The 27,840-nt window shown below is 41.5% G+C and overlaps 1 protein-coding gene across 1 annotated transcript; it reads left to right on the forward strand.

Annotated features, from left to right (window-relative positions):
- The first annotated feature begins 2,016 nt into the window (after positions 1–2,016).
- On the forward strand, positions 2,017–27,733 carry cavin2a (caveolae associated protein 2a). Its single transcript, XM_050048669.1, has 2 exons — positions 2,017–2,972; positions 23,750–27,733. Exons 1-2 carry the CDS (start codon positions 2,427–2,429, stop codon positions 24,635–24,637), a joined length of 1,434 nt encoding a protein of 477 aa, XP_049904626.1. The 5' UTR covers positions 2,017–2,426; the 3' UTR covers positions 24,638–27,733.
- The last annotated feature ends 107 nt before the right edge of the window (positions 27,734–27,840 follow it).

Here is a 27,840-nt window from a genome sequence, read left to right on the forward strand (position 1 = left end):
GTGTAGGGCATTATTTCAGTATACTAGGAAACACAAATTCGCAACTAGGGGGAATTGGATAATGGTGCAAGCTTCCGTGATGACGCTGTCCTGATATCAGCTGTGACTGCTGAATGAGCACAATGCAAAGTGGTGGCGATGAGCTAGCCTGCAGGATGCGCTAACATATACATGCTGCCGAACCAGTTTACCACAACAAACCACGAAGAAGCTCGGATTGCAACACACACAAAGGTAGAATGACTTCATTCTCTGCTCAGGATGCCATTACTCTACTATATCTTCACAAAGTAAATAGTGGTTTGCTGCTATATTAATGCTCTAAACGTCACATTCAGAACCATCAAGACTAGAAAGACAGCGAAACCATAGACTGTATAAAATATGACGTAGCTACCGTGGCATCACCCATTGGTTTGTGGGCTGCCATTTTGAAGCCTCAAGTTTGGCATTTTGGCCATCGCCATGTTATTTTTTTTGGAGCCAGAAGTGACCATATTTGGCCGAGAGGGTGGAGCTGTGGTGGAGCAAGGAGTGGATCTGAGTGAGAACCTGAGGTGACACGGCCTGGCACTCAAATCAGCCACGCCCTTAGTTCTGCATAACTTTAAGTCTTAAAAAGATGTAAATGGGTGAGGTATATAAATATTGTAAAGTGACTCACTCCAACTGTAAAGGTCCATGGGGACTGACTTCCTTTTGGAGCCAACCTCAAGAGGCCATTTGAGGAAGATATTTGAGGCTTCATTTTTCGGCCGTAGTTACTGTTTCCCCCAAGCAGCAACTATGGCTGCTTGGGGAAAACAGCTTGCCTGCCTTTGTCCGACGCAAAGAAAATCTACCCACCAGCACCTCTTAAGATTCTTCCCTCTGCCTACAATCACCTCAGTGAACACTGTAATAACAACACAATAACAACACCATTTTAAAAATAGATGCTTTTGTCAGTGTGGTTTGGATCTGAGGAGGACTGTGGACTCTGCCAACATATTTTAACACTGTGATCCAAGGTGTGTCTTTTCTGTGTGTGCACACAAGTAGGTGCAGACAGCCTAATCTCAGTTTAAGGGTGTAAATTCTTTATTGATCTTAGATGAGATGGTGGCTGACCAAGCCTTTGCCATATCTGGCAGAATCCAATAAAACTCAGGTGTGGGCTTGAATACTTCCAATAGTCCACAGTGGTCAAATAGATTCTTGTCATAGTTGTAATGCTGTGGGTTTTCTGCAAAGGAATCAATCACACAGATAAACACACATGCTTCTCTCCCTACATGAGAATGCACAGACATCCAGGCACTCCTGTTGCAACACACTGACACCTACCACATAGTATACTTTTGATTTTAACATACGGTATGTTGGATACTTGAATGTGGAGGCTCTTGTACAACCTCAAAAACTTGTACAAATGTGCATAGGAGGAAACTGAAAAATGCAAAAAAAGCATTTTGGTTGTGAGACCTTAATCAGGTTAGGTAAAAGATGTTATTTGTTCTTTTACTTTTACTCTCTTATGCAGGAATTTTCTTTTCCTCAAAACATGTTAGATAGAAAGAGTGATTGTGTTGCTGTGAATGAAATATTTACAGTGATGGTGACAAAGAGGCAGATTGAGAGGGGCCAGGGCATCATACCAGGGCACAGATGAGCTCATTGTTGAAACAGGGATTTCCACATTTCCATGTAAGTGTGCCCCATGCCATGACACGGAGCTCCAAAACAAGAGGGGGGGGGGGGCAGGAAAAGGACGCTCACAGGGCACCCACACCCAATCCTACACCAACATAAACACATACAATAGACTTTGACATAAAGAAAATACGGTGTGTGATTTATCCACAGCAGGTCTGTGGAAACACAAGAAATGCTGCCCTTCAATTTGGATTGTAGTTTTATCATCACTTTATTGTGCATTCCAGCGCAGTCCAGTACAATTTGATACAATGCAACAACACAGCAGCAGGTGCAGTAAACAAAAGTAACCTTCACACATATTTTGAAAACGCAGCCAGGCATGCACAGAGTGGAATGGTTGCTGGCAGTCACATGAAAACACAAAGCAAGCGAGCATACAAGGAAGGACACACACACCAGCTCTACCTCTGCTCTGTCAATAGGGATAGGCCTGCACGGTCTCCACAGCAACCACGCCCCTCCCTTTGGCTTGCAGGGGAGGTGTTTTGAAAGTTCACAGCGTGTTTGTGCGTGTGTGTGTGTGTGTGTGTGTGTGTGTGTGTGTGTGTGGATAGAAAGATAGAAAGGGGCGTGGATGCTGAATTAACTCCAAGAAGTAAAACACCCAGCCTTCAGTTCTCAGCTGGAGCAAGTGACAGCTGCATCAAGGCAGAGTGAAACCACTACTAGACTATTAGTGTTCTGGTGAATTACCCCATTAGAGCGGGACACTTGACCACCTGTGAACCATGGAAGATGACGCGTCCCACGCCGAGCTCAGCGGGAGCATTACCGGCAGCACCCACACCATCCCGCAGCAGCAGCCACAGGCCGAGAATGCGGAGCTCGTGATCACACCGTCTTCCGCCCCGTCCTCCCCGACCCCGACAAGCACCCTCTCCCGCCTGGGCTTTAAAAGCCCGACCAGCCCGACCGCGGCCGCGCCGGGAAGCCCCCCCAGCGGCCAGGTGAGCGCCATCACGGTGGTGGCGCTGCTGGATAAGCTGGTCAACATGATGGAAGCGGTGCAGGATAACCAGCAGCGGATGGAGCAGCGGCAGGCCGACCTGGAGGGCGCCGTGCGGGTCGTGCAGGGGGACGTGACCCGCCTGTCCAAAACTCACGTCGGCACCTCCAACAGCGTCAACAAGCTGCTGGAGCGCTCGCGCAAAGTCAGCGGGAACCTGAAGGAGGTGAGGGAGCGCTTGGATAAACAGGCGGTCCAGGTGAAGAAGCTGGAGGCAAACCACAGCCACCTGCTGAAGAGGAACCACTTTAAGGTGCTCATCTTCCAGGTGAGGAAACATGGTTATAGGATGAGAAAAAAACATAGTGTCACTTAATGTCTCAAAGATTCTTTAGTATTACAGTGTTGGAACTTTAAAGGTGCACTCCACTGATTTTAGTTCAGTTTAGTCATCAGTAAGATCACTACTCAGCTACAAAAACAGTTGTTATTGTCTTATCTGGTAATGGAGAGTCCTCCAAAGTCTGCAAAAGTAACCCAGATGATGTCACAGTGATGTCATTAGAGTTGTCTGGCTTGGGCTTGACATGTAATGTAGCTAATAGAAGGCTGTGTTACAAAGTGGAGGTGTGGGGTTTGGAAAAAGCATTAAGGAGGCAATTCCATAGCATCAAATGAAAGATGTTATCAAGTTGCATTATGGGAAGGAGGGAGGGTTTGGAGCTTAATCAATTTTAGACACAGAAAGTCAGTCTCCTGCTGTTTCACGATGATAAGTCTTTTTCCGATGTCTCTCTTGTGATTGCAATACTAAATGGCAAGACTACCTCTTTGAAGTTAATCCATGTTATTTATTTATTTATTTTAATAGGATATATTTGCATCATGAATGCCACATGAGGCCTCATTTTAGTATGTGTGTGTGTGTGTGTGTGTGTGCGTGTGTGTGAGAGAGAGAGAGAGAGAGAGAGAGGGGAAAATTTGCATTCATATTTGACTGCAATAGTGGGTGTGTTTCGATGTGCCTGGTTTGCAGTGACACGTGATGTACTGTGGGTGAGCAACAGCACTTTATTACATTTTCAACACTTAGAACTTGTTGAACAGGACTAAGGCAACCTGTAGAGCTCATTTGACAGATGTTGTGGGGAGTTGTTTGTTGTTTTCTGACTTGAAATATGTTTCAAACACACCTCCGCTAATACAGAAGGATAGAAACTGGACGGATCTGGTGTCTGAATAAAAGTTAGGATCATAACTGTTTTTATATACATGCATAAAGCTCTCTTCTCTCTTATCCTCTGTTTGTGTGTGTGTGTGTGTGTGTGTGTGTGTGTGAGAGAGAGAGAAGGGTGTGTCTGGGAATGGAGCTACAGAGGATAATAGAGGAGGGCTCAGACACTGACTTCGACTAGATCTGTTTACACCCCACAGTCATAATTCAGACAGACAGATGGCTTTTGGATGGATTTACCACCTCAACTGCCATATCACACCTGTGAGGGTAAAACTCTACACTGGCGCTCAAAAGCGATAAACTTCCCAATTTCCCCGGGAAATTACGAGTGGAAAGTATCCTTATATAACCCACCTCTCACTTATCTCAAGACATAAAAATAGTTGAAACTTGTGTTTGTACAGCAGGTAAAAGATAGGCCTTAGCTTCAGCCTGGAGTCTTGTGGTTGCCATGCAAGATGAAAGCAGTTCCATACCTTAAAGAACTAAAAAAGATCTAGGCATGGTCTCTGAGTACGCTTCGTACATGAATAAGTACATGTTCTTTGGCGACTACGGTGTGTGTGTGGGTGCGTCTGAGCAGCATGTGCGTACAAGTGTGTGCCCAGGCAGCGGAAGGGGGGCCATTGTTGACACAGCCAGAGCCACAGAAAGCTCTTAACTGCCGTTGTTATCTGGTTTCCCAGGTACTGAGGCTCTGTTGTTCAAATGCAACAGGTGCCAAGACCTTACCCTGTACAAGGTGGCTCTGTGTTTCTTTGGGCGAGGTCCCACAGATCGATTTGATTCAATCTCTGGTTAGTTTTTATGTGCAAGAAGAGAGTGGCCAGTTGCTTTGGAGATAGTGAGAGTGGACGGTGTTGCTTGCTTTCAATGCATTGTCAAATTCCACAACTCCTTTGGATTTTTCATGTTGTGTGACCTGCTTGTAAATATCTCTTTGTTTTTCTCCCTTCTGTGCATCGTCTGAATTTATTTTATTGGTGTTTTTTTATCTGCGCTATTACATTAAGGATGGCGATATGGCCTATAAATAGTATAGCAGTACTTTAGGCTGTATCCTGATACACGATGTTTATCTTGATATTTTGAATTCTAAACTAATGTAGGCACTAAAATGGAAAATGGAAATGAACTACTGTTATAATTGCTTAAGTAAAATATTGTTTTAATACGTTTGAATAAAGTTCTAATAAAGTTAAAGAAAGAACTGTTATGATAAAGTCAATTAAGTAAGGTTATAATATAGTTAAAGTTACAATAAGGTTAAAATAATGTTATAATAAAGGTAAGGTACTGTTACAATAAAGTTAAATAAGGTTATGATAAAGTCAGGTACTGTTATGATGAAGTTAAATAAAGCTATAATAAAATTGTAGTACTGTTATGCTTAAGTTAAAGTTATAATAAAGTAAAGTACTGTCACGATTATGTTAAATAAAGTATTGTTATGATAAAGTTGAATAAATTTATAATAAAATTAAATTACTGTTGCAATAAAGTTACTGTTATGGTACAGTGACTTTGAATAAAGAACTGTTACGAAAAGTTTAATAAAGTTCTATTACAATAAATTTAAAGTATTGTTACTATTAATTAAATAGAAACAGAACCACTGGTGCTTTTATTCTGAAGTATCGTGCTCATGTCAGGCCAGAAGTGTTAATGTTTTGGCTGTAAGCTTATAACTTCCGGTCAGTTTGCTGTTAGCACAAAGTTTAACTGTTACAGTGGTGCCGCTAAAGGTGATGATTTATTCACTGTGAGTGGGAAACACACTTACAGCTCTCCAGCTCATATATTAATAGTATTTGCAAGTTGCACTGGTGCTCCATGGTCACATTTTGCGACCATGGAGCACCTATGCTCCTATGTGTCTGGAGCCCTGCAGGTACAAAGACACGCCTCACCTGCTCATGCTGTCGCCCAGTAGCAAGTGGTCTGGATTGGCGAGTAAGTGTGTGTGATGCATCATGTTTGTGAGTCTTATTTTAGTCTGTGAGAGAGGGAGAGCCATGGAAGAGAGTGAGAGAACAAAAGCACCAAAGCAAGTTTCATGCTGGTGGCTTTTAAAAATGAAGTGGCAATCTATGTGCTGTATTCGCGATACTGTCAATATATCCCATGTGGAATAATCAATGATACATCGAGTAGAATGGATTTTTTTGCCCACCCCTATATTACATTAATATCATTAGAGCATGTAGGAGTAGGCTCCAAAGTGCTGATCTGACTTCTGCTGAGTTTTTTCCTGTTAATTTGAGTCAAACACAGAGTGGAGCATTTGTAGATGGGTGTAGTAGGGCCAGGTATGTGTGTACAGCATGTGTGTGCGTGCAACTTGCCCATTGGATGTTATGCTGATGTGTTGGGTCAGGTGTATGCAGTTACAGAGCTGGTAAATGAGACTTGGCATGCCTGAGGGGAGCGGGAAATAAAAGAACCGTTCAGCCCTTGTTCCTCCCTGAGCTTGTGTTGAGTCTTTTCTGTGTCCATCACTTTCTGCCTCACCTAATCTCTTTTTTGCCCCTAGTGTTGTGTCTGTTTTTCTGTATTTTCTCCATCTGGTGCTGTGCTCAAAATTTCTTGTTTGATATCTTTTGGTTTATGTTTAAATATCCAACCGTTTTTCACTTCTCACACTGCTCTCTCCCGCTGCTTCTTTGTCTTTTATGCAAACTCCAACTTGCATGTGTCTTTGGTCCAGCCACCTGTCCTGATTCCCTGAAACAACATGAAAGCACATGCTGCACGCCTCACGCTACTGTTTGATAACGCACATTTGCTCCACACCCAAGAGCCAAACTCCCTACACCAGCCCTGTAGCTATTGGCTGAGAGGCCCTTCTCCTCCCCTCCCCGCTTGACAACATTGATCCAGAACACTCATCACCCTGTACGTGCCAGCTGAGGTGGAAACACAGAGGGGTTCTGGGTAAACGCCGACAGTTGCAGGGAGCAGGGGTCTAAACCCGCTCCAGGCTTTGGCCACGGTCAGTCAGAAAGGGCTGCGCTGTCTGCCGCTCCGCTGCGTTCCTGTGCATAACAAGAACTAATGAGGACTTAATTACCGATGCTTGGCCCTTGTTTGTTTGTTTTTGTGCACCAGTGCTTTTCCTGTCCCCACATGGCCCTCCCCTCTCTGGGCCTTTTCTCCTGCACACTCATGCAGGGCACACACAATTCCTAGCCATCTGAGATTCCAATGTGTGCAGTGTAGAAATTATTTTGGTAATTACTGTTTGGAAAGGTGAAATGTTTTGCGTTGGATTGCAGATGTTTTCCATTATTTGGCACACAGATTAATTTCAAAGGCTCATTACCTGAGTGTTTAAATATCAGCAGTCGCCCTGGAGATCCTATAACTTATCTTAATTGCATCACTGTGGCATGCTACATGAAATACGGTATATCTGGAATTTTCATTTCCTGCGACAGGAGTCATTTATGTCTGAGTGGATCTTAATCTCCCCATCTGTGTTTATTTCACAGTGGAATTTCATCACAACAAACAAGGCAGCCACAATGGCAAATTGAATTTGAACGCTGTGAGAATTGCATTTGTTCTCCTGCGTTGCTCATAGGGACCCGGTTCAGAGTTTTGCTTGATATTTCGCTGCGAGAAAGGAGTTGTTGTGTGGCTCTCGTGGTGGGGCGGGAAGAGGATGTTTGGTGATTGTCTGTGTTATTTGGATCCCTAATCGCAGACTGGCAGGGAGTGACAACAGTCAGAGCTCTCACACACTATCAAAGAACGTTCATATCACATTGCAAGGAAAGAGAAACAAGCTCCCCAGCCAAACTAAACACAGTAACTGTGACATGCTTTTTGTTGATAGAAGTTGTGCTGCAGGAGTTGTGATGGAATGAGGGTTGTTCTGAAAACCTGATTCACTCTATAACATACATGTATTAAGTGACATTCATTTAAAGTGGAAATAGACAAGTAGTTTTTTGCTTTAACTTATCATTATTAAGTAAATGTTGATTGCACAATGTAATGGATAAAGAATAATGACTCCACCTGCGGTAAAGCCTCGCTTTACTATGCAAGTGACCCTTTGCTAAGCCCTGCCCCTTTGTTGAAGAAATATCAAATTTTGGAAAAACTAAAAGCAATTTTAGAGAGAGGCAGACAAATTGGCATTTGAAGGATATATCCAGGATATGCCAGACTGACTCAGCAGCGAGTAAAGCGTACAAATCACAGTATAAAACTGAAGCACCGCATCACCTGTTGATGGAGACATAAGACATTGAAATGTAGGAACAACATTGTAAATCAGGGTAGGCTTTTATTCACTGTCTCAACAAAGCAAAAGCAGCATGTGTATATATTCAGTATGCCTTCAGTAACCTAGCTAACATAGCATAGAAGTGCTAACTTTGTAACATAGAGTATATTGTTTAATGTGTACCTCCCTCAACCTCTCTGGGTTCTAAGTGTCATAGCATGGTCTGGGTGAATACTCGATTCTGATTGGCTGCAGGGTGTCCGTTAAAAACTGATAATGGACACTCACTAAGCAGTTCTGGTGAAACTGTTTGTGCACTGTTCTAAATTAATGCGCGGACTACATAATGGTATCAGGCTGTATCTGAGTAAGGGAGGCATTCCTCTGTTTACAATTAATTTCCAATAAAATGTAGTCTTTAGTGCCTCAACCTCTGAACACCACAGGACGGAGACTGCAGGTACTACACTGCCCCTCCGAACTTAAGCAATCATTTCACATCTCACTCGCTGTTCAACTCGCTACTTCCGGCTGCGGCTGATAGTAAAGTTACACATGGCGTATCATTTGTTTGCGAAAATCTTGATACTGATTTTGGGACAATGACATGGCTGGATAGCTAGCTAGTCTTACTGGTAAACATACTGTCAAATTTTATTCACTGTTTGTCAACCATACGCAATGTTATTGACTTTAAATCTCATGAGCAAGCGGTTTTATGAGCTGAGCAGACTAGAAATATCTCCCATTGCTAAGTTGTATCTAAGGTTCATCCTATTTACTGGAGTAGTGAATAACATTGCCATTGCATAAGAACCATGTGGGGAGGTAATGATTGTTCCAGGTATTAGATAAAGCCTCTGGTGTTACCACGGAAAGTTACGGCTTGTGAAAAACTTTACATCTTGATTGCAAAAAGCACAAAAGTGTAAATGAATATTCTTTATTTCTTTGTTAAGTGACCATGGTATGTGCGGGATAATGTCCTTTGAGGTGTCCATTGTCAGTGTTTAATGGCCTTCTCGTAGGCAATCGTTCACAGTTTATAACTCCATGTTGGCCATTAAAAGCTGATAATGAACACCTCATCGGGTGTTATCCCTTACTGTGCACCCCCAGGCCCAACATTTAACCGTGACTAGCTCGAAATTCACATACCAGCCTAAAAAGAAAGACAATCTGAAATTATTCTATCGAGTAAATGGAGCACAGCCGTTTTGTTTTTGGTCCCTGGCTGGAGCTAGCTGATTCTACTCTATGATTGGCCAGCTGGCGTTTGAGGGAGGGACTAAGTGCCAGGGCAATTCTGTCTTCCACGAGGTACGATCTCCAGGGAAAATGAAGTCTCAGATTAAGGCATAAAAGAAGCGCGTTAATCTTTGCGCAACCAAAAAAGTAAGAAGATAGCACTTTTGTTTTTTCTCTGTAGCTATTGGTAGCTATCCCCAGTTTCCAAATAATAGTAGTAGTGGAAATGGAGGGCAGTGGAACAACTGTAGAAACTGTGGTAGTTGCTAGGCTGTGAGGAAAATGGAAAAAAGTGATCCGGTTGTCTTTGCGACAGTGGTGCCAACAATAACACTACTCGGAAATGAAAAGGGGTGGGGGTGGTGGGGGGTCTGTTTCCATTCCAATAAGTTGAATAAATTAATTGTAAACTCCTCTGATTGTGGGACTTCTCCCTCTATCACAACATCCTGACTCGTCATTCAGTACAGAAGATGCTTACAAAGGTTTAAAGGTTTGAGTGATTGACTTCTGCTCAGTCAATGCCTTTTTGTTTGCTTTGCTACCAATCGTCATAGTGCTTTTGTACATCGACACTCGACCAAAGGTTGTGTCTTAATCTTAGCTTTCAGGAGCAGGAAGTAAAAGCAGTTTTTCCACACTGTAAGATGGAGGACAAACAGGTAATTTGGTTCCCAGCCTCACCCTGAGCCTTTACCTTTACTTTAATGGCACAAAGCTCATTACTCCAAAGGTAAATAAAGCTTAATAATGGCCTTACAAGTCAGCAGTGTCAGATCCATTTGAGTCCCATCTTGTGTATACAAATCAAATGTGACACAATTGAAGTTTTACTGCCAGAGGAAGTCTTATAGCCAAACCCTAAAGAAGCAACAGTAAGAGACAGATAGAGATCTTAGCAGTTGATTGTTAAACTTTAATATAAAACACTTACTCAAACTTATCCAAAACAATATATGTTCAGGGGCAATTAGATATTTGAGTGTAATCATGTTGCACATATTGCACATGTTCAGGGCAGTACCCTCCATTTTAAAATCCTATCCATTTCCACAGGTTGGAGCAAGCCACTGGCCGTAGGCTACAGCTCAGATTTGTTGTGGGTGTCCCTCGACCAGGTGATATATAGCACCAGTTTGTAGCCTTGAGCAGTGCTCACTGTTTCAGTGCATTCAGACATTCAGGACCTGCATGTTACCAAGCTTAAAGTAGGGTTGTTAACTCAGTGTTACTGGACTATCTAACTAACTAACTAACTAACTAACTAACTAACCAAAAATAAATGGACCGAAACAGAAATCCAGAAAAACAAATGAATTTCAGTCCTGGACCTACAGAAATACTGTATGCTAAATATTAATGTTATTCATCTATACTGATTATATAATACAGTTTGAGATTTCTGTATTTCTACCAGTGTTGGGGGTGACACATTACAGAGTAATGCATCACCATGATCACACTACATGTGTCAGTAATGCAGTATTGTATTATTTCGTTACTTGTGTTACGTAAGTTCTTCAGTTATCGTCCTAAGTGCGCCCGTGTAGAGGCTCGGCAGTCTTGTACTGACTTCGAAGAGGAACAGGTTGTCTGACAAACATTTGAGTCACTCCTCATGAGGCGAAACCACTGCTTTAGTGGTAAACACGTCAAATAAGCTAGGACTAGTCTCTAAAGCCAGTTTGGTGAGTGAGCAACTCAAGTGAGTTTGCTGTGTTTGGCTGTTCAATTTGCTGCTGCATGTCTGCAGCTGTCTGTACCTAAAGAGTAGCATGAAAGTCAAGAGCACTCACTCCGCAGCAAAATCTAGGGACCAAAACGTCACCAGAAGTACGCTGCTCAGCAAAGACCGCTTGACTTGAAGCAGTCTCAGTCGACTGTGGGTTCTCCGACTGACAATTTGAATCTCTGACTTTTACTGTCAAGAGGCAGCCCTACAATTTCCTTTATTAATTAATTAAGTTAAATAATGCTTTTCTAAAGTAATGAGTAACTTGTAATCCAATATTTTTTTGAGTGAAGACCCCAACATTGATTTCGACTTATCTCACTAACCTTTCATCACTTGACGCACTGGCTTGTTTGCTGTCTGACCAGGATTCAGATTGGACAGATTTGCGCTCAGTGTAGACATAGGCACGAGATGTGTTGTCTTTATGCAGGTGTTGGAGGTTTGGGTAGACGGCTAGCTTTCACAAACAGGAGGAATACGTAATTCTAAAATTGTCTCATTCACATGTTGTATCCTCTTACGTTAACTGGCAAACCTACATTGTGGGTTTTGTGTAGAGTTGGAGGCTGTGTGAACGCTACAGCTTCACTGTGAGGACAGGGCCCAGCTAGCTGTTGAAGCAGCTGATAGTCAGTCTTGACCATATCTGGCTGCTTGTTAAAATACAATATCTTAAGCTAATTCTACCCCTATTAAATACAAAAAGTGTGATGTGTGGTGAAGGCTCTGGAGTTGTATGAATGCACCTTTGGACAAATAGCTGCTAATAGCATCACATCATTTTAAATGAGTAGCTAGCAGCTAGCTGGGCTACTTGTTGGGTGTAACTGACTGATTGTTGATGGAGAGTGAACAATAATCAGAATATCCCAGATAAAATGACAGGAGTTGAGTTTGTGATAGATCTTTTTCATGGCAGACATTTTGACATGTCATAGTAGAAAAAGCGAAGGTGTAGTTGATATAATTAACCAGAACTGCAACTAGTTTCATGGCTCTGGTTTCATGCATGGTGGAATTGCTAATTGTGATGCACAACTGAGGTAATCAATCTACCAATCAATTGCTGTGCATAACTGTCTTTGATAAGTCAAAATGTGCTCTGTAAAACAGGCTTATAATGTTTGGTACAAATCTTGTTAGATACCATGAGGACCACATATACAAGCCTTGAGTTTATAGATAATATTGCAGTTTAAATATTGGTCAGAAATAGTGCAATTTGATTTTTCCACAAATCATTTGTCCCTCATAATCTACAGGCTTTGAGTGAGATTTCAAGCATAACATTTCTGTGAAAGAGTGCTGGTGGATTGGAGTAAAACTGGTCTCAGTGATAATATTCTAATATCAACATGGCTGCGTAGCCTCTTAGGCATGCTTTCTAAATGAACAATGAGGTTTGTTTACAGCATGGTTTCCAGATTTGTCATCATTCTTATTTTCCCTTTGGGGTTCATTCCTCAGATAATCCTCTGGGGTTTTCAGAAAACAGAAAATAAAGAGCGGCCAAGTGTGAAAGAGAAATAAATATAAGGAGAAAAAGGATGGACGGAGTGAGACATGTGGTCTGTTTTTGTTGACTAATGATAAATCCACAAGAGTGAGTTTGGATAAGAGATTATACTCAAGTTTGTAAAGTCTACAGGTGAAAGACATGCACACAGAGCAGAGGTATTACTCTAAGTGCCTGCTCTTCAGCCTGATGTCACATTCAGGTTTGACAAGTCTGCTCAACTGTCTAAGTGTGTGCGGCAAAGGCAAGTTTGCATCTGCAGATTCCTGCTGTGGGAGACTAGTTGCAACAGCTTCACTGACACACAAAAGTGCTGAATGTTACAAAGTCTTAGTGAGTCTCCACGACAGACTGGTGATGTATAATGTGGCGTGTTAGCGAGACTACTGAAGTTGTCGGTGTCATTCATTACCATGAACTAAAAGTTGATGCTATAAAAACATACAAATTAAAGATAAAACAAAGCTGTGAATACAAAGATAAATAAAGGTGGAAGCTTTTATGCTACAGGCATTCTTAAGGTAATGTCACTAAGCTGTTTTGCACACTTGCACTTACATGCTCTTTCTCATTCTCGCTTGCTCTTACTTTACTTATTGAAGGAACAGAGTTATCTAAATGGTTAAAGAGGCAGTACTGGGAGTGTTTCTTTGATGGTATTCTGCCAAAGAAGCTCATGGTCCTATTAAAAAATACAATCTGAAAAAATGAAACTAACTATGCTCTTTTTACACCTCCTGTCACCGCCCTTCTTTTCTCTGTCATTAGACTTCAGGGCTCTGTCTACGTGTCCACTCCTTGTTGGCTTTTCAAACCTTGGTGTCCATCCAATCCACCGGCCAAGGACACAACATCCATGGCAGGAAAAGGGAAAACAATAGCCATGCTGGTTCTCAGCGTTCTTACTTCTCTGCTCTTAAATAAAACATGAAAATACATCAAGTCTTGAGATAATGTGATGACTTCCGGGCTTCTCTGTGGACACTCATGCCCTTTGACCTCCAAACAGGGGTAAACATTGTGACAATTGGTGGTAGCCTTATCATAAATGCTCATGGTATCTCCGCACAGCCTTTATCAAACAATGGTTTCGATAGGCAGAGTTCGGGATTGTGCTGAAACAATGTATGTAGGGGGATATTGGGAGATTTGAACAAAAGAGCTAAAGGAGATTAACATAGCAATGGAACAGGGTGAAGACAGGAGCAACAAGAAGTGTAAGTGTACAAGAATGTGTTGTGACACTGCTTAAGATACTTTACCTCATCCATCATGCATGCAGAGGGGATGGAGCACGATGAGCTGGGTGGGGTAGTGCAGGTTTAGCAGTGTGATCCGGTTGATGTAAAGTAAGTGCAGTAAGTGACAAAGAGCGCAATGGTCCAGTCAACCATGAGGTTATTATAATGAATACCATGCCATGTATGAAATTCATTATGATAATTGGGGAGCACATGTCGCAGAATATGAAACATATCATCATCCGACGTGCAAGGACTGCTATTCTGTAAATTATGGGCTGAGTGAACAGACGACCTGCATCATCATTTATGTCATCAGGAGGAATAATCGGCGCCTCTCTGGATTGCCACGATCTTCATTTTACCAGCACGTCAGCATGACATCGCCTGAATTGGTTATTGTGTTTGATTACACAAGCTTGCGAGGCCAGTAAACATGCCGTGTTTTCTTTTGGTGAGGCAGATATGGGAGGGGCACAGATGGGAAAGAATGCCGTAACTTGTTATGCAAAGCTTTATGGGTATCAGGCCAAGAGGCATGATTCAGAATTGGCATGAAGTTGCTGATTTATGATACTTGGGATTATAATGTTTGACGATTTGAGCATTGTTGGTATGGTGGTACGGTGTTGGGCTAAGATCTTAACAGTTGTTATTTGTATATGTACAATCATTAGTGTAAGACTCCAATACACTATGTACAGTGACAGTCCAATGAGAGGTTATCATGTCACCCTGTCCCATGACAAATAGCAGAATTCCATTTCCTTGCCTTCCTTTCCTCCATCCTTCCTTCCTCTCTCCACAGATGGCTCCTTGTGCACATTTGGGTGAGGGTGCAGGGGGCGTGATGTTACGCAACAAGCTGGGAAGGGGTGAACTGTAAAACAACTCTCTGCTCTGTAATGGGAAGGATGTAATCAAAACATATGCAGATGAAGGCAAATTTGCAGAATCATGTGAGTTTCAGGTAGACACTACGGCATTGTTCCCTGACTAGATGAAGCTGTGTGTGAGAGAAAGAGAAAGGGTTCAGGGACCATAGTTTATTAGATAGTGTTTTGTTTGGACTTCCTAAGTGGGAAAGGTCGTGTTACATGAAGGGGATAGACACATTTAAAAAGTAGAAGGAGTGTAGGGGGGAATTTAGATGATAAAAAAGGGGAATATTCAGAGCCAGAGATTTGAATTTAGCACTTTGTTTTAAATGTACAGTACAAAAAAAAGTCTGATCAGTCAATAAGAAGCATCCATACATCCTCCTCAGTTTGTCATCGGTCTCTTTTTCTCCCTTTTTTTTAAACTAAGTCTCCTGTCTTTTTTATTCTGTAACAAAATAATTGCAGGGGCTTGGCAAATGTGCACACACATGCATTTCTCTGTGTGTGGTGGCGGTGATGGTGTTCCCTGTCATTGGTTCAGTCCCCCGGAGGCACCTGACTCACTGTGCCAACACACCTGTGCTAACCTCGCCTGTTAGGATTAAGAAAACCTCCATTCATTATCTGAAGGGACAGGACAACACACCTGTTTAACTTGCTAACACACACATACACATGTACACATTAGCACACATAGGGCTGCCCCTTGAAAGTCAGAGATTTGAATCATCAGTGGGAGATCCCTCAGTCGACAGATTGCTTCAAGTCGAGCAGGCGTTTTTTAATTTTTTACTTCTTTTTTTTGCTTGTCAGTGTGGTGTGCAGTGTACTTCCTGGGATGTTTCAGTCCTCAGATTTTGCTATGGAATGAGTGCTTTTGACTTTCACGCTACTCTCTGGAACAGACAGCTGTAGACACAATGCAGAGGCACACAGGAGGAGAAACTTTCCACCGCAAGGCTCTGAGATAATATTATTGTCTCTCTTCTGCTTGGAAGGGTTGAATTTACAGCTTACAGCTACTTCATACGACAGTCTCTGGCTTTTGTTTGATTGTTTGATATCTAGTGTCAACAAAAAATGTTGCGTATTTCCATGTTCCATGTTAGCGCCATTAGCTTGTTTGTTGAATGCTGCTGTCAATGTGAACATCCTGCTGAGCCCAAGTTAAACCCAGTGATGGCAGTGTTGGCAGCCGGAATCAACCAGCTGATTTAGCCCAATCCTGGGGCATCATTCATGCTAAGCCTCAGCCAAGTTGGACTACCACACACTGCCGGACTTAGTCTTCCAGCATGCCGATTTTGGGCCGAAGCTGGACCAGGTCACTTTTTATAACTGCTCAGTGATGGCAGTGTCGGCAGCCCAATTCAGGGGTGCCATTCATGCCGGGTCTCAGCGAAGTTTGGCAACCGGACAAGGCCTGGCTAATTTCATCTGGCATGCTTCAGGGCGATTCTGGAAGAGGTCATTTTGACTACCCTAGGAACTTTAAAACTTCATATGGAAAAAAACAAACCATTGAATATTCATATTAAACAGCCAAATCAGATTTGACTGACATAATTCTGGGCCATACAAACCACAGAGGGGTCATTATCATGGTTCAAAAGAGTAAAAGCTTTCTGTTTTGTTTTGTGTGTTGATTAGTACATTTGTAAGGTGTTTTTCTGTGTGCATATATGTTTTCAATCCTATCTAAATAGAGAGAGGGTAACAGGAAGTGTAATATAATGAAACTGACCTGGAGAAATGTATGGCAATCTGTGCACATAAAAACCAGGGGCGTACACATTAGGGGTGTAAATCACTAGTTTCATCACGATATTATATTGATTCTTTGAACAACGATACGATATTCTCTGATATTACAAAGTCTGCCACGATACGATACGGTTCAGGGGTCTGCGATCGATATTAGGCGATATTAAACGATCATTTAACATAGTCTGTTACAGAAGAAGCTGCCACCGCTTTATTTTATACTTTGGGCCTTAAACACATAAACAACAACACATAAATAATAAGTACAGTAAAGTATATCCACAAGATGAAGAGCATCCTCATAAAGGAGCATTTCTGCTGCATGCGAACAAATGCGGCCCAATGAGCACGGGGCTATGATGAGAATTAGCGTGACCCTCACGCCCTCACAACTGCTCAACACTCACTCATTCATCAAGTTGACTTTTGAGACTTTGGAGGCGAGGATGGAAAAGACAGTGACCGATGTCTGCCCCTTTGATTAGTCATTTTAAATACTGACCATGACCTGTGATTGGATGTTTGGTTTGATCACTGACACAGTGGAAGACAGGAAGTTGCCCGAGAGAACAACCATTTTAAGGGGCCATCATATCGAAACATGTAAGACTTACATGTTTGGATAAAATGGGACTTCTTTTAGAGATCCCATTTTAACATTGTTTGAATGTATTGATTTCATTTACTGTATGCATCTAGCTTCAGCAAACTTAACTAACTAGAGGCCTGTGGCAAGCTGACTTTAAATATTTAGCTAGCTATAACAGAGTATTGTAGTGTGTGCAGTATATGAAATCAGTATCTTCAAACAATATTACATGGGTTCTCTGAAAAATGTCAACTTGTTGTAAGATCCCAGACACACCAAACTGACATCAAAGTAGTGGAAACCAAGGCCGACTATTTCACTTTGCCTGTGTCTCGGCCAAAAAGTTGCACTTAAACACATGACAGAGACAACAGCCAACGGCCAATGGCCAGCACCTATATTCTGCACCTGCATGAGAGGACATAAGTCTTCACACCAGCAGGTAGCAATAATCTATATTTGTCATTAAAAAAGGGAAACTGGAAGAGCGACAGGACGGGTTTAAGATGGTAGTTAGCCACTTAGCACATTAATAACACAGCCTTATGTTGTTTTGGATTGGCCGAAAAATAGCCGACAAGAGCTGACTAGTGTGAATGATGCAGGACACACCAAAAACTACGGCAACAAATTAGGGCCCTAAGACTTGTTCCCACATGTTGGCCACAATATTGTTCTCCTGGGCAACTGCCTGTCTTTCACTGTGTCAGTGATCAAACCAAACACCCAATCAAAGCTCATGGTCAGTATATAAAGTGAGCAATCACAGAGGGGTGACATTAGCCACTGTCTTTTCCCAACTCGCCTCCAAAGTCTCAAAAGTCACTGTGATGAGTAAGTGAAAAAGCAGTTGTGAGCGCGTAGCTGATGATTGAATCTACAATCTTGAAGCAAAGTGTAACTAAATGTGACAAAAAAGTTGTTGGAGCTTTGTTTTTTGTTTGTGAAGAATGGATTGCAGTGCTTTTTATCATATTCTGTATATGGATGAGTATGCAAAATCATATACAAATCACATACAAAATAATTCCCATTTGTACTTTGCATACACATCCATACACATCCACCTGTCCATCCATATGTAGAATAGGAACAAGACAAAAAGGCTTGACAGTTTACAATGTCAGCATGCTATTAAGGAGCTATAATGTTCACCATCTTCGTTTAACATGATAGTGTGCTAAAGTTTGTTAATTAGCACCAAACACAAAGTACAGCTGGTTCTGATGGGAGTATAAACAAAGGCAAGAGATCAGATGCAAAAGAAGCAGTATAAGGTATCCTTACACATAAACAAAGACACACACTCACAGAGTAATGTGAGCCCATCTGAGCTCTTTGAGGCAGTGGCGAAGTGGTCCTGCCCCGCCCCGGTCCCTTTCTGTTTGGATAGAGCAGGAGACTCCACAGAACTGACTTACATAAGCTCTGGCTTACTAACACCTTGCAGGACTTGCAATTAGACTGTAGTTCTGCCATGCAACCATTAAATGAGATCTTGGACTCCATTACATAAGCATTTAAACCATCTTTGAAGCGAGTGCCCTTTGACGTACAGTAAACTTGCTGTCACACTAAATTAACTTTGTTTTTTGGTTTGCTCCAAATTTATTTTAATTTACTTTCATCTTGCTCTTTTAAATTGTTTTTTTTTTTTTACACAATGGCTGATGTCCTACATGGCTGCACAAATACACACTAGCAAACAGATACTCACATACATACACATAACACATTCTCAGTGGCTAATGAGTGCTCGCTAAGAGGATGCATTAATTAACAGGGTTCCCAAGAGAAAAGTCCCAGATTGTGAGGTCCACACACACACACACACACACACACACACACAAGACAGACCTGGGTCAAATGGTATTTAGGAAGATTTTGTTTGTTCAAGCTTGCTTGCCAAGACTGTTGGGGGTTAAAATGGGGACACACTCATTTCACTATTTGGACAGCCAAACAACAGAAACAGCATTTTTACCGCTTAAACCAAATAAAAGATGTAGAAAATGAGCCAGATGAAGTAAATACTGTGGGGAAAAAAGGCGATGATGAACACTGGAGGCTCCAGCTTTGTGATTAGTATAAACACGCATCAATTAAAATTGACAGGTGAGGCATTGATTGCATTTATCACCATGACTAACTCATGAATTAATCAATAAAACTGCACTGTGTTACTGCAGCAGGTCTTGCACAGAATGTAGTAGGAGAGCTCAGTTTTCATTGGCGGGCGTTTGAGTTTCAGTTGCTGCCTCCCACACACTCCAGTACCCACAGTGATTATATCAAACATGTTTGAGCCAAATCAGAAAGTCTGTGGCATGCCCAGACTGGAGCGAAGGAGTCACGATTGAATCTTTAGAAACCTTAACACCACCAAACAATCAGGGAAGCTTAGTGTTTATTATCAGGGAACGTTCCACTGAAGGTCAGGACAGGCCAAATTGGCTCTCGTTTTCTAATCGTGACCGGTCAGGTTAGGTGGGTGTTTTTACCCTTGAGCTATCTCGCACATTATGCTGATTAAAACTGTTTGACTCCATCTGAATTGAAATGTATTCACCAAAAAAGGGAGATTATCATAAAGTCTGGAGCAATATCTTTCTATAAGCAAGCTCTCTATGTAGGTATTTCTCTGCAGCATCTAACGTGTGCAGTACAACCGCTGTCACCCACATAGTTCCTGTCCTTCTGATTTGATTCTGCATGAACACGTTGAGATCCACACAGTTTCTGTGGGTGTGGCACACTGTCAGGCCAACAGCAAAATTTGGCATGCACATACTGCTCATTGAGATATGACAGGAGGGAGCTACACAGAGCAAAACCGAAAGGGAGGAATTACAGTTAAACCAAAAGAGAAGGTGGTGGTAACCAGAGCTTTTCCCCAAGGTGCTACTTTTGTCTTTTTTGGATTTCAAGTTACAAAGCTGCAGTGCATTACAACTCCAAGCCTTTTTTGGGATGATGACAACAACCCCTAGTGGTTGTTGGTAGTAAATAAAAACTCACTGTCAACACATGCAGAAAAGCTGTTTCTTAGTGCTTTACAAGTGTTATCTTTAAGGAGAAAAATCGAAAAAAAATATTTAGGATCATTTAGAAATCACCAGATCATCCCAGCTGTTCTGTATATTGTACTGTACATTTTAAAGGTTTAAAACAGCCAGTTTTTTTCTCTACCCCTGTAAATCTGGCACCAAGGTTGATGTTGTGCCTTTAAGAACACACTGACAGATTTATTAGCATTATCTGGGAGATACCCAGAGATATTTTTACAGTCTATGGAGATACCATTCATGCTTGGCGCACACCTGAACTGCATGTTTGAGATCAAGGCGAGAGGTATCAGATGTCTGCAAAGTGGTAAAAACAGGAGGATTTCTGCATGGCTGTCCACATCTCGAGAGTTTTCCATACACTAGACTAGAGATTGTATAGGTGTCAAAATGGCATATTGTATACTGCTGTGGATGAAACTAGGGTAAAACAGCAGTTGGACTTAATAATGGGTACTCATTTCAAATAGCCTCAGGTCTGTACAGAGTTGATGCAATCAAGAAACTGCAGAAAGTGATACACAAATTTGTGGAGGTGCAAAAGTAAAACACACTTTAATAGGTTTTTGTTAAGGGCTAAACATGGAGTATTTAATTCTATAATAACAATATTGACTGATATGGATTGGAACTTTTAATTACTGCAGGACCACTTCACTTTACGTCATGGTTTTGTGCAGTTTACCTGCCACAATCACAGAGTAATAGGTCTATAGAGATAGAATTGTCTCAGTATGATGTGTGTGAACATATCGACAATCCATGTGTTACTGTGTAATGTGTAAATATTAAACACCTTCCACAAATACAAAAAAGATTTATTAACTCACAAAATTTATATTTGCAAATAGAAAATGGATCTTCAAATACACACACACACACACACACACACACACACACACAAAATCCACAAATAAAAATAAAAGAAATCTGCGGATACATTTTTATTAATTTTCCAATAAATATAAAACATTTTTAGATATCTTCCTAACACGTATACTGTAACTTTCAGACAGATAATTGTGAATTCAGTTTTTATTTGTGAATCTCAACTCTACACTCATGAATTTGCATTTTAAACATGCTGTCTTTTTTTTTTGTTAAGTTTTGTGTAATTCCAGATCTGTTTTATATTTGCAAAATAGTTTTGTTAGTTTACATATCTTTTTTGTATATGTGGAAGTTGCTTAATATGTATACAGTAGTTACACAGTAACACATAGATTGTCGATCTGTTCACACAAATAATATTGAGACAAATTTATCTCCATATCAGCATTTTTGCAACATTTTATCCAATAATATAATTGTGACGGCTTCAGTATCATCTTTTCTTCCATATTTTACCAACGTCATGGAAATTGCACTAAAATTGGCTTGAATGGGCGAAAGACAGATTGTAGGTACAATACCACTGTCACCGTTTGTGATGAGAGAGGAATGGACAGGAGGCAGGACTCCTCAAGACCATCTGGTTAACCCAGTCCTTAAGTATGTGCTAATGACACCCCATGAGAGATGCATTGCTCACCTCTTCAACAACCTATGGCATGTTTTAACTTTTAAGCACTCCTGTAATGCCTTCAGAGCTGCCATGCATTCTTTGAAATGCATTCATACTTACATGTAGGCTTATTGTTACAGGCATGGTGCACAGAAACAACTACCATTCAAAAGTGTGTCAGTCCAACATATACTGAGGGTGACTGGGGCCTGCACTGGTGCTTGTTCTCGAAACATCCCCACATTAAACATCTCAAATATGACAAGCTCCACTGTTGACTTGTGACTGCACATAGTTTCAATTCCAAGTTGTAGCTACAAAGCTCATATTCAGAATTAAATACTAATTAAAGCCACCCAAAGCACTCCCCATTTCATGGTGATACTGTATTCCTAGCCCAATCAGAATTAACTTTCTCAAACATGTTCAGCACTGTGAGGGTTGCGGGGGCCTTGAATCCATTCAAGCAAGCCTTTCCTAGATTTGATTTGTTGTGGGCAAATCAAAGTATTCATGTTAACTGCCCATACATAGGCATGTCCTGCCCCTGAACTTACAACATAAAAATGGCTGCAAACTGTGCTAAGTCAACTCAAACCCAAGTATCCACTGGTGGTACTTAAAGCTGATGTCACAGGGAGGGTTTCTCTATGAGCATTTCAAATGTGTAGTGGAGTATGTCAACCACTGAAGCTGCACCTTCACTCTCCACTCACTCCTGGGTGTGAAAGGATAGGGGCAGAGGGGGGTGGGAACTCTAGCTCATAAATCCCCAGTGGAGTGGAACATTGCATGTGTATGCGTGTGTCCGCATGTGTGTGCCTGTGTGATTGTGCACAGATGAATGGGCAGCGAGTAAGAGGGAGGAAGAAGAGACTGAGGAGAAACAAATTGAAACCCTGGATATTGAACTCACTGCTCTCCATTTTTATGGTCATCAATGTGTTCATGGATGGCGAGTTAAAGGCAGAGAGAGACATAAAAGAGAGAAAAAAAAGTAGAAAAGTGTGACTCCTGCAGAGAAACAGGTGGAATTCCTCATATGTCTGGAGGAGAAGGCCAGGGAGGCATGCAGAGACTGGTTTCCTCAGTCCTCAGCAGGCAGACCAACCCAATATGTTAAATGTGTGGAGTGTGTTAAATACAGACAGCCATTTACAATGGTCAAACCATGGCCAGAGGTATACAGGAACACATTTATGAGGATGGGTGTTTGGAGGTACACCTAAAATATCTTGCTTTTGATCATCATGGTCATGAATTCTATTGTAGTAATTGGAACCAATGTATTCTCATACAATGGTTCGTATGATATGTTATGAAAATGCACATACAAGGGTTCATATGATATCTAACAAATATGCCTCCCATGAATGATATCGTCACATTTCGTACTTAATGTTAAGTTACACAGGTTTGGTTTAGGAAAAGAAACATGATTGAACATTGTAAAGTTATGGGGTTAGATTCAGAAAAAAAGAAACCTGGTGATGATGTTCCTTAAAATAACTCACTTGGCTCACTTGGTTCACGGTCCCGAACATTGTTCTCCTGAGGCAATGTCCGATATTTGCATGGCTCATTCACCATCCCAACCTGCCTCCTTACACAGACGTTTGCTCTTTATACTACTTCCTTTTTTACTTCCATCAAGGAAAGTTATGTAAGTTGGGTTTAGTCAATAAAAGTTATATAGGTTAGGTTTAGGAAAAGTCACACGGTTGAGCATTGTAAAATTATGTAGGCTAGGTTTAGGCAAGTGAAGTTACGTAAGTTAGGTGTAGGAAAAGCTACATGGTTGGGCATTGTAAAGTTATGTAGGTTAGATTTAAGGCAAATAAAGTTACGTGGGTTAGGTTTAGGGAAGAAAAGTTATGTAGGTTGGGTTTAGGAAAAGAAACATATGGTGATGACGTACCTTAAAATAACTCAAAGTCCACTTGGTTCACAGTCCTGAATGCCAGTCTCCTTGGAGAAAGTTCGGTGTTTTTTCGTGACCCATCCACCACCCCAACCTGCCTCCTTGAACAGACCTGATCCAAATGACTGCCTTCTTAACCCTCCTGTTTTTGTCTTTCTGTTTCACAATAGGAAGACAATGAGATCCCTGCCAGTGTGCTGGTCAAGGACTCCCTCAGGACCCCACAACCAAGCCATTATGATGCAGATTCCATCATTCCTGCTCCATCTGTTACCGGCTCTGTTGATGGTAGCCGTGCGCATGAGGAGGGCCTTCAGACCATTAGCCTGTCCTCCGATGACGATGATGGTCTTGCGGCACACCGAGAGGACGACGAGATGTTTGAGGGCGAGCCAGTGAGTCCTGGCACTTCCCGCATGTATGAGACAAGGGCTGACAAGTTCAAGCGCAACAGCCTGAAGAAGGTTGATAGCCTCAAGAAGGCCTTCTCGCGCCAGAGCATCGAGAAGAAGGTGAACCAGATAACCACCAAGATCGTGCCACCGGAGAAGCGTGACAAAATCAAGAAGAGCCTCACCCCTAACCATCCCAAGAGCCCGACTGCAAAATCATCCTCTTTCAAGGTATCTCCCATGACCTTTAATGTCAAGAAGGTCAGAGATGGGGAGGCCCCCACACAAGACATCGTCTCACCTGTGGGAGAAGCCCATGTGGAGATTCCTACTCTGGAAAGCTTAGATGGAGAGATTCCCTTGGCGGAGGTGCATGCCCAGGAAGGTCTTGTGGAGCAGATCCAGGAGACGCTGAGTCCCTCCACCCCAGAGAACATGAAGGCAGAGCTGAAGGCAGAGCTGGCAATCAATGGAGAGGCACCAAGCTTTGAGTGTGAGATCAATGGTGGTCGTTCTGCTGGCCTGGCAGTTCCAGAGGTTGATGAAGATGTTGGCGAGGATGAGGAAGAAGAGGAGGAAGAAACAGAGAAACACAAAAGCCCTGTTGAGACAGCAGCAGATGCCCAGATTCCCACAGCATCAATTACTCTGGAGCAAGTGTCTTAATATGATTTAATTTTAGTGAGCATCAATTCTAGTTTTCAGTTCTTTCTTTTCTTGCTAAAGTTCCTACATTTGTGAACACCCAGCAGGCACAAATTATCCCTCCATTGTAAACAGCCTTGTGTTCTTGTCATAAACACCTATACGGATACACTAGAAACATACTCTAAGCTTCCCAAGGCAGTCCATCCTTGGACCATTCCTGCAACACTACCTTTGATTGTAACCAGCATAGTCTAAAAACCTTGCCTTAGACTTTACAAGCAACTAGGTTAACAACTAGACCTCACAGTGTATCAGAATCCAGCACGAGTGCTTCCTAAACCCTGTAGCTGGGTTGTCCAAAGAAAGCACCAATGCACTATAACTCACTCCCATCAACTGGAGCCCACCTCTTCAATAGCAGCACATCTCCAGGGCGCTGGGCCAACTATCTCCCTCCTGCTGGGTTTGTCTGCCTCTGGAGCTCTCCTCCTTGCTGACAAATAGCCTCTTTGTTCTTTGTGTTTCTTTGTGAAAAATAGTAAATCTTTGGCAACAGTGGTACTGCCCACAGCCTGTTGAGGCAGCGTGTTGCCAGGTTGTGTAAGAGTTGGAATGGGGAGTTTTGGGGTTTTCAGTGAAAAGGTCCTGGGGTGTTTTGTAGTGACCTAGAGGTTGTTTACTAGATTCTTTGGACCTGTGCTGAAAATGCCCAGATCTTAACTAACAGGCGACTATACTTTAGTAGTCCGAGTGGCACTGTCTTGTCTCCTGTCCTTCACCTACCTGCACATGTCAAATTGTTTGTTACCTCTACGGTGAGATCCCATTCTTAATGTCTGACTTTATCATTGATTAAGTACCTAGAACACCACATGTATACCTGTGGTACAGTAAAGTATTTTGTAATTTATGATTGCCAATTGAGCAAGTAGCAATTAACCTCCAGGTGCTTAAAAGAAGAATTGACAGCATTTGAATGCAATCAGTGTAAATGTTCTTGTGAATCACACCAACCAATAGTCTAAGAAAGGTAAAAGATAAACTTTCTGTATTTGCAAGGACTAGTTAACATGTTTGTGCTCAAATACACTGATGCAAATGAAGGACATGGTTGCAGGATAGAAGCTACTCTAGATGCCCAGAAACATACGTAAGTGACACAAAGAACCCTACAGGTTTTAGCCCTTTGTCTTTACTGCAGGGCAACTTTGTATGTTTATGTACAGGAATATTTTTTCTATGTGAGGCACACTACTCTCTAGATACTTACATCTAATACACCATAAAATCATAACTTTATGACAACTGCCTTGAGTGTTTGTACTCTATACAATAAATGTTGTATCTGTGAATTTGTTTTGAAATACTACAAGATATTTGTGTGTTTTCAGGCATCCATAACTTGCATGGTGAAAAGTTTACTCAGTTTCATATGTTTCAAACAAAAACACTATCTTATACATTTGCCAGGGCACCATCACTAAATTCCCACCTCCTAGATACATGTACACACATGCTCCAACAGTGCCTTTACCTTGCACAGGCTGGTATGAGAAATTGCAGTCCTGAAGGGATGGATTCCTATGTTTTTGTAGATAAGAGTAATAGTAAAACATGCGTGAAGTTTTTTTCCTTACAGCTTTCACTTTATGGGGCATAGATAGTCACGGCTTGATACCAACTCCATAAAAGCTGAGAATGTTTAAGTTCAAACGAGGTGCAAATACATTCACAACCAACTTGTGTGTTTGGAAGTCATGCCTGAAAGTTTCCAAAAAGTGACCTTCCTCTTGTTGCACATCGTTAGCGCTATACCAGCCGTGGTTACAGGTGTCTAATGCCATGACTCCCTAAAAATAATTTAGCAAGTGATACCAGGTGCCAGATACTAGAGAGGTCACAGAAGTGGATAAAGGCAGAGGACAGCATTCCTAGCTTTGACGGATGACTCCAGCTCAGCCCATTTTTCATGCTCTTGGCCTCCTTGTTGAGACAGTGCAAAGAGAGGAAGACGCTCTCTGGAGCCACAGGTGTTGTAGCTCCTGGGCATGAGCTTGTAGTGGAAAGGGGACAAGTGTGGCTGTTGGGAAGTTGAGTAAAGGACTTAAGTTGTTGGAAAGGATGAAAAGGTTGCCTTGGGATTAGGGATACTGTATGTAAAATTGTGGGAGTCTGAAATACATTAGACCTTGGAAACTGAAATACGTTGCAGGTGTTAAACATACCAATATCTGGCATTGTAGGATTCCATTACTTATACCCCACTACATCCATCATACATTTTCTATAGAAGACAGAGCAAGGGATTCTTAACATCTTTAAATCAATATATGGATCCCCAAATATTTTGATATCTGAACTATGCAAAAAAAACAAGTCTTTATTGAGAGAAGTTGTGCACATCAAAAAGCAGACATACTTTCAACTCGTACTTGACCTAAAGCCTTTTAAGTGCTTCATGTGTTACAATTAACCTGCCAGTTTTCTCAATGGGATTTGTAAAGAGAAAATAAAAATATAAAGATAAATAAATTTAAATAACTTACCTGTGTTTATTAAATGTGCTTAGTCATTTTGAGATTTTTTTCTTTTTAATTCTTCTTTGAAAAGGGATCAAACACTAGGCTTATGTGTACATTCTTTACACTACAGATTACAATGTGACTGGCTTTGAGGTATTTTCTGCTTATTCATGCAAATGTGTTACTTTGGTGATCTCACTCTTTGCTAATGATAAAATGTTATATCTAAATTTGTGTATTGTGTAAGAGTCTGTTTTTTTTTGTCTTGAAATCAGACTGTTTATTCTGGATCATATGTGAGAAATGTTTTTGTGTGTTTGTGTGTTCAAACACCGGACATTTACAGCATTTGTCGGGTAGTGGTATCATGTTTAACATCATCTTTGTTCATACAGAGTTCTGACTTTATAGCCTATTCATTTAGTTAACCACTTCAACCAAAGAGGTTTCCTTCACAGCAGAAGATTCTCTGCCACCTGAGTGTTAAAATGAACTCCTCCTGACACTTGTTTCAAGCATCCTGTAAACATGCAGGCATTTCCTTTCAGAATTTAGTATTGTATACATCAATAAAGATTTTATAACGTTCAAATATTCTTTGTGGTCTTTATTTGCAATCAAGGAGATGAGTAAATGTAGTTCATGTTACGTGGATCATCTATACTGTGATCCCAGTGACTTGCAAGTTTGACCTGTAGT

This window comes from Epinephelus moara, chromosome 7 (assembly GCF_006386435.1).
Source record: "Epinephelus moara isolate mb chromosome 7, YSFRI_EMoa_1.0, whole genome shotgun sequence".
Lineage (NCBI taxonomy): Eukaryota > Metazoa > Chordata > Actinopteri > Perciformes > Serranidae > Epinephelus > Epinephelus moara.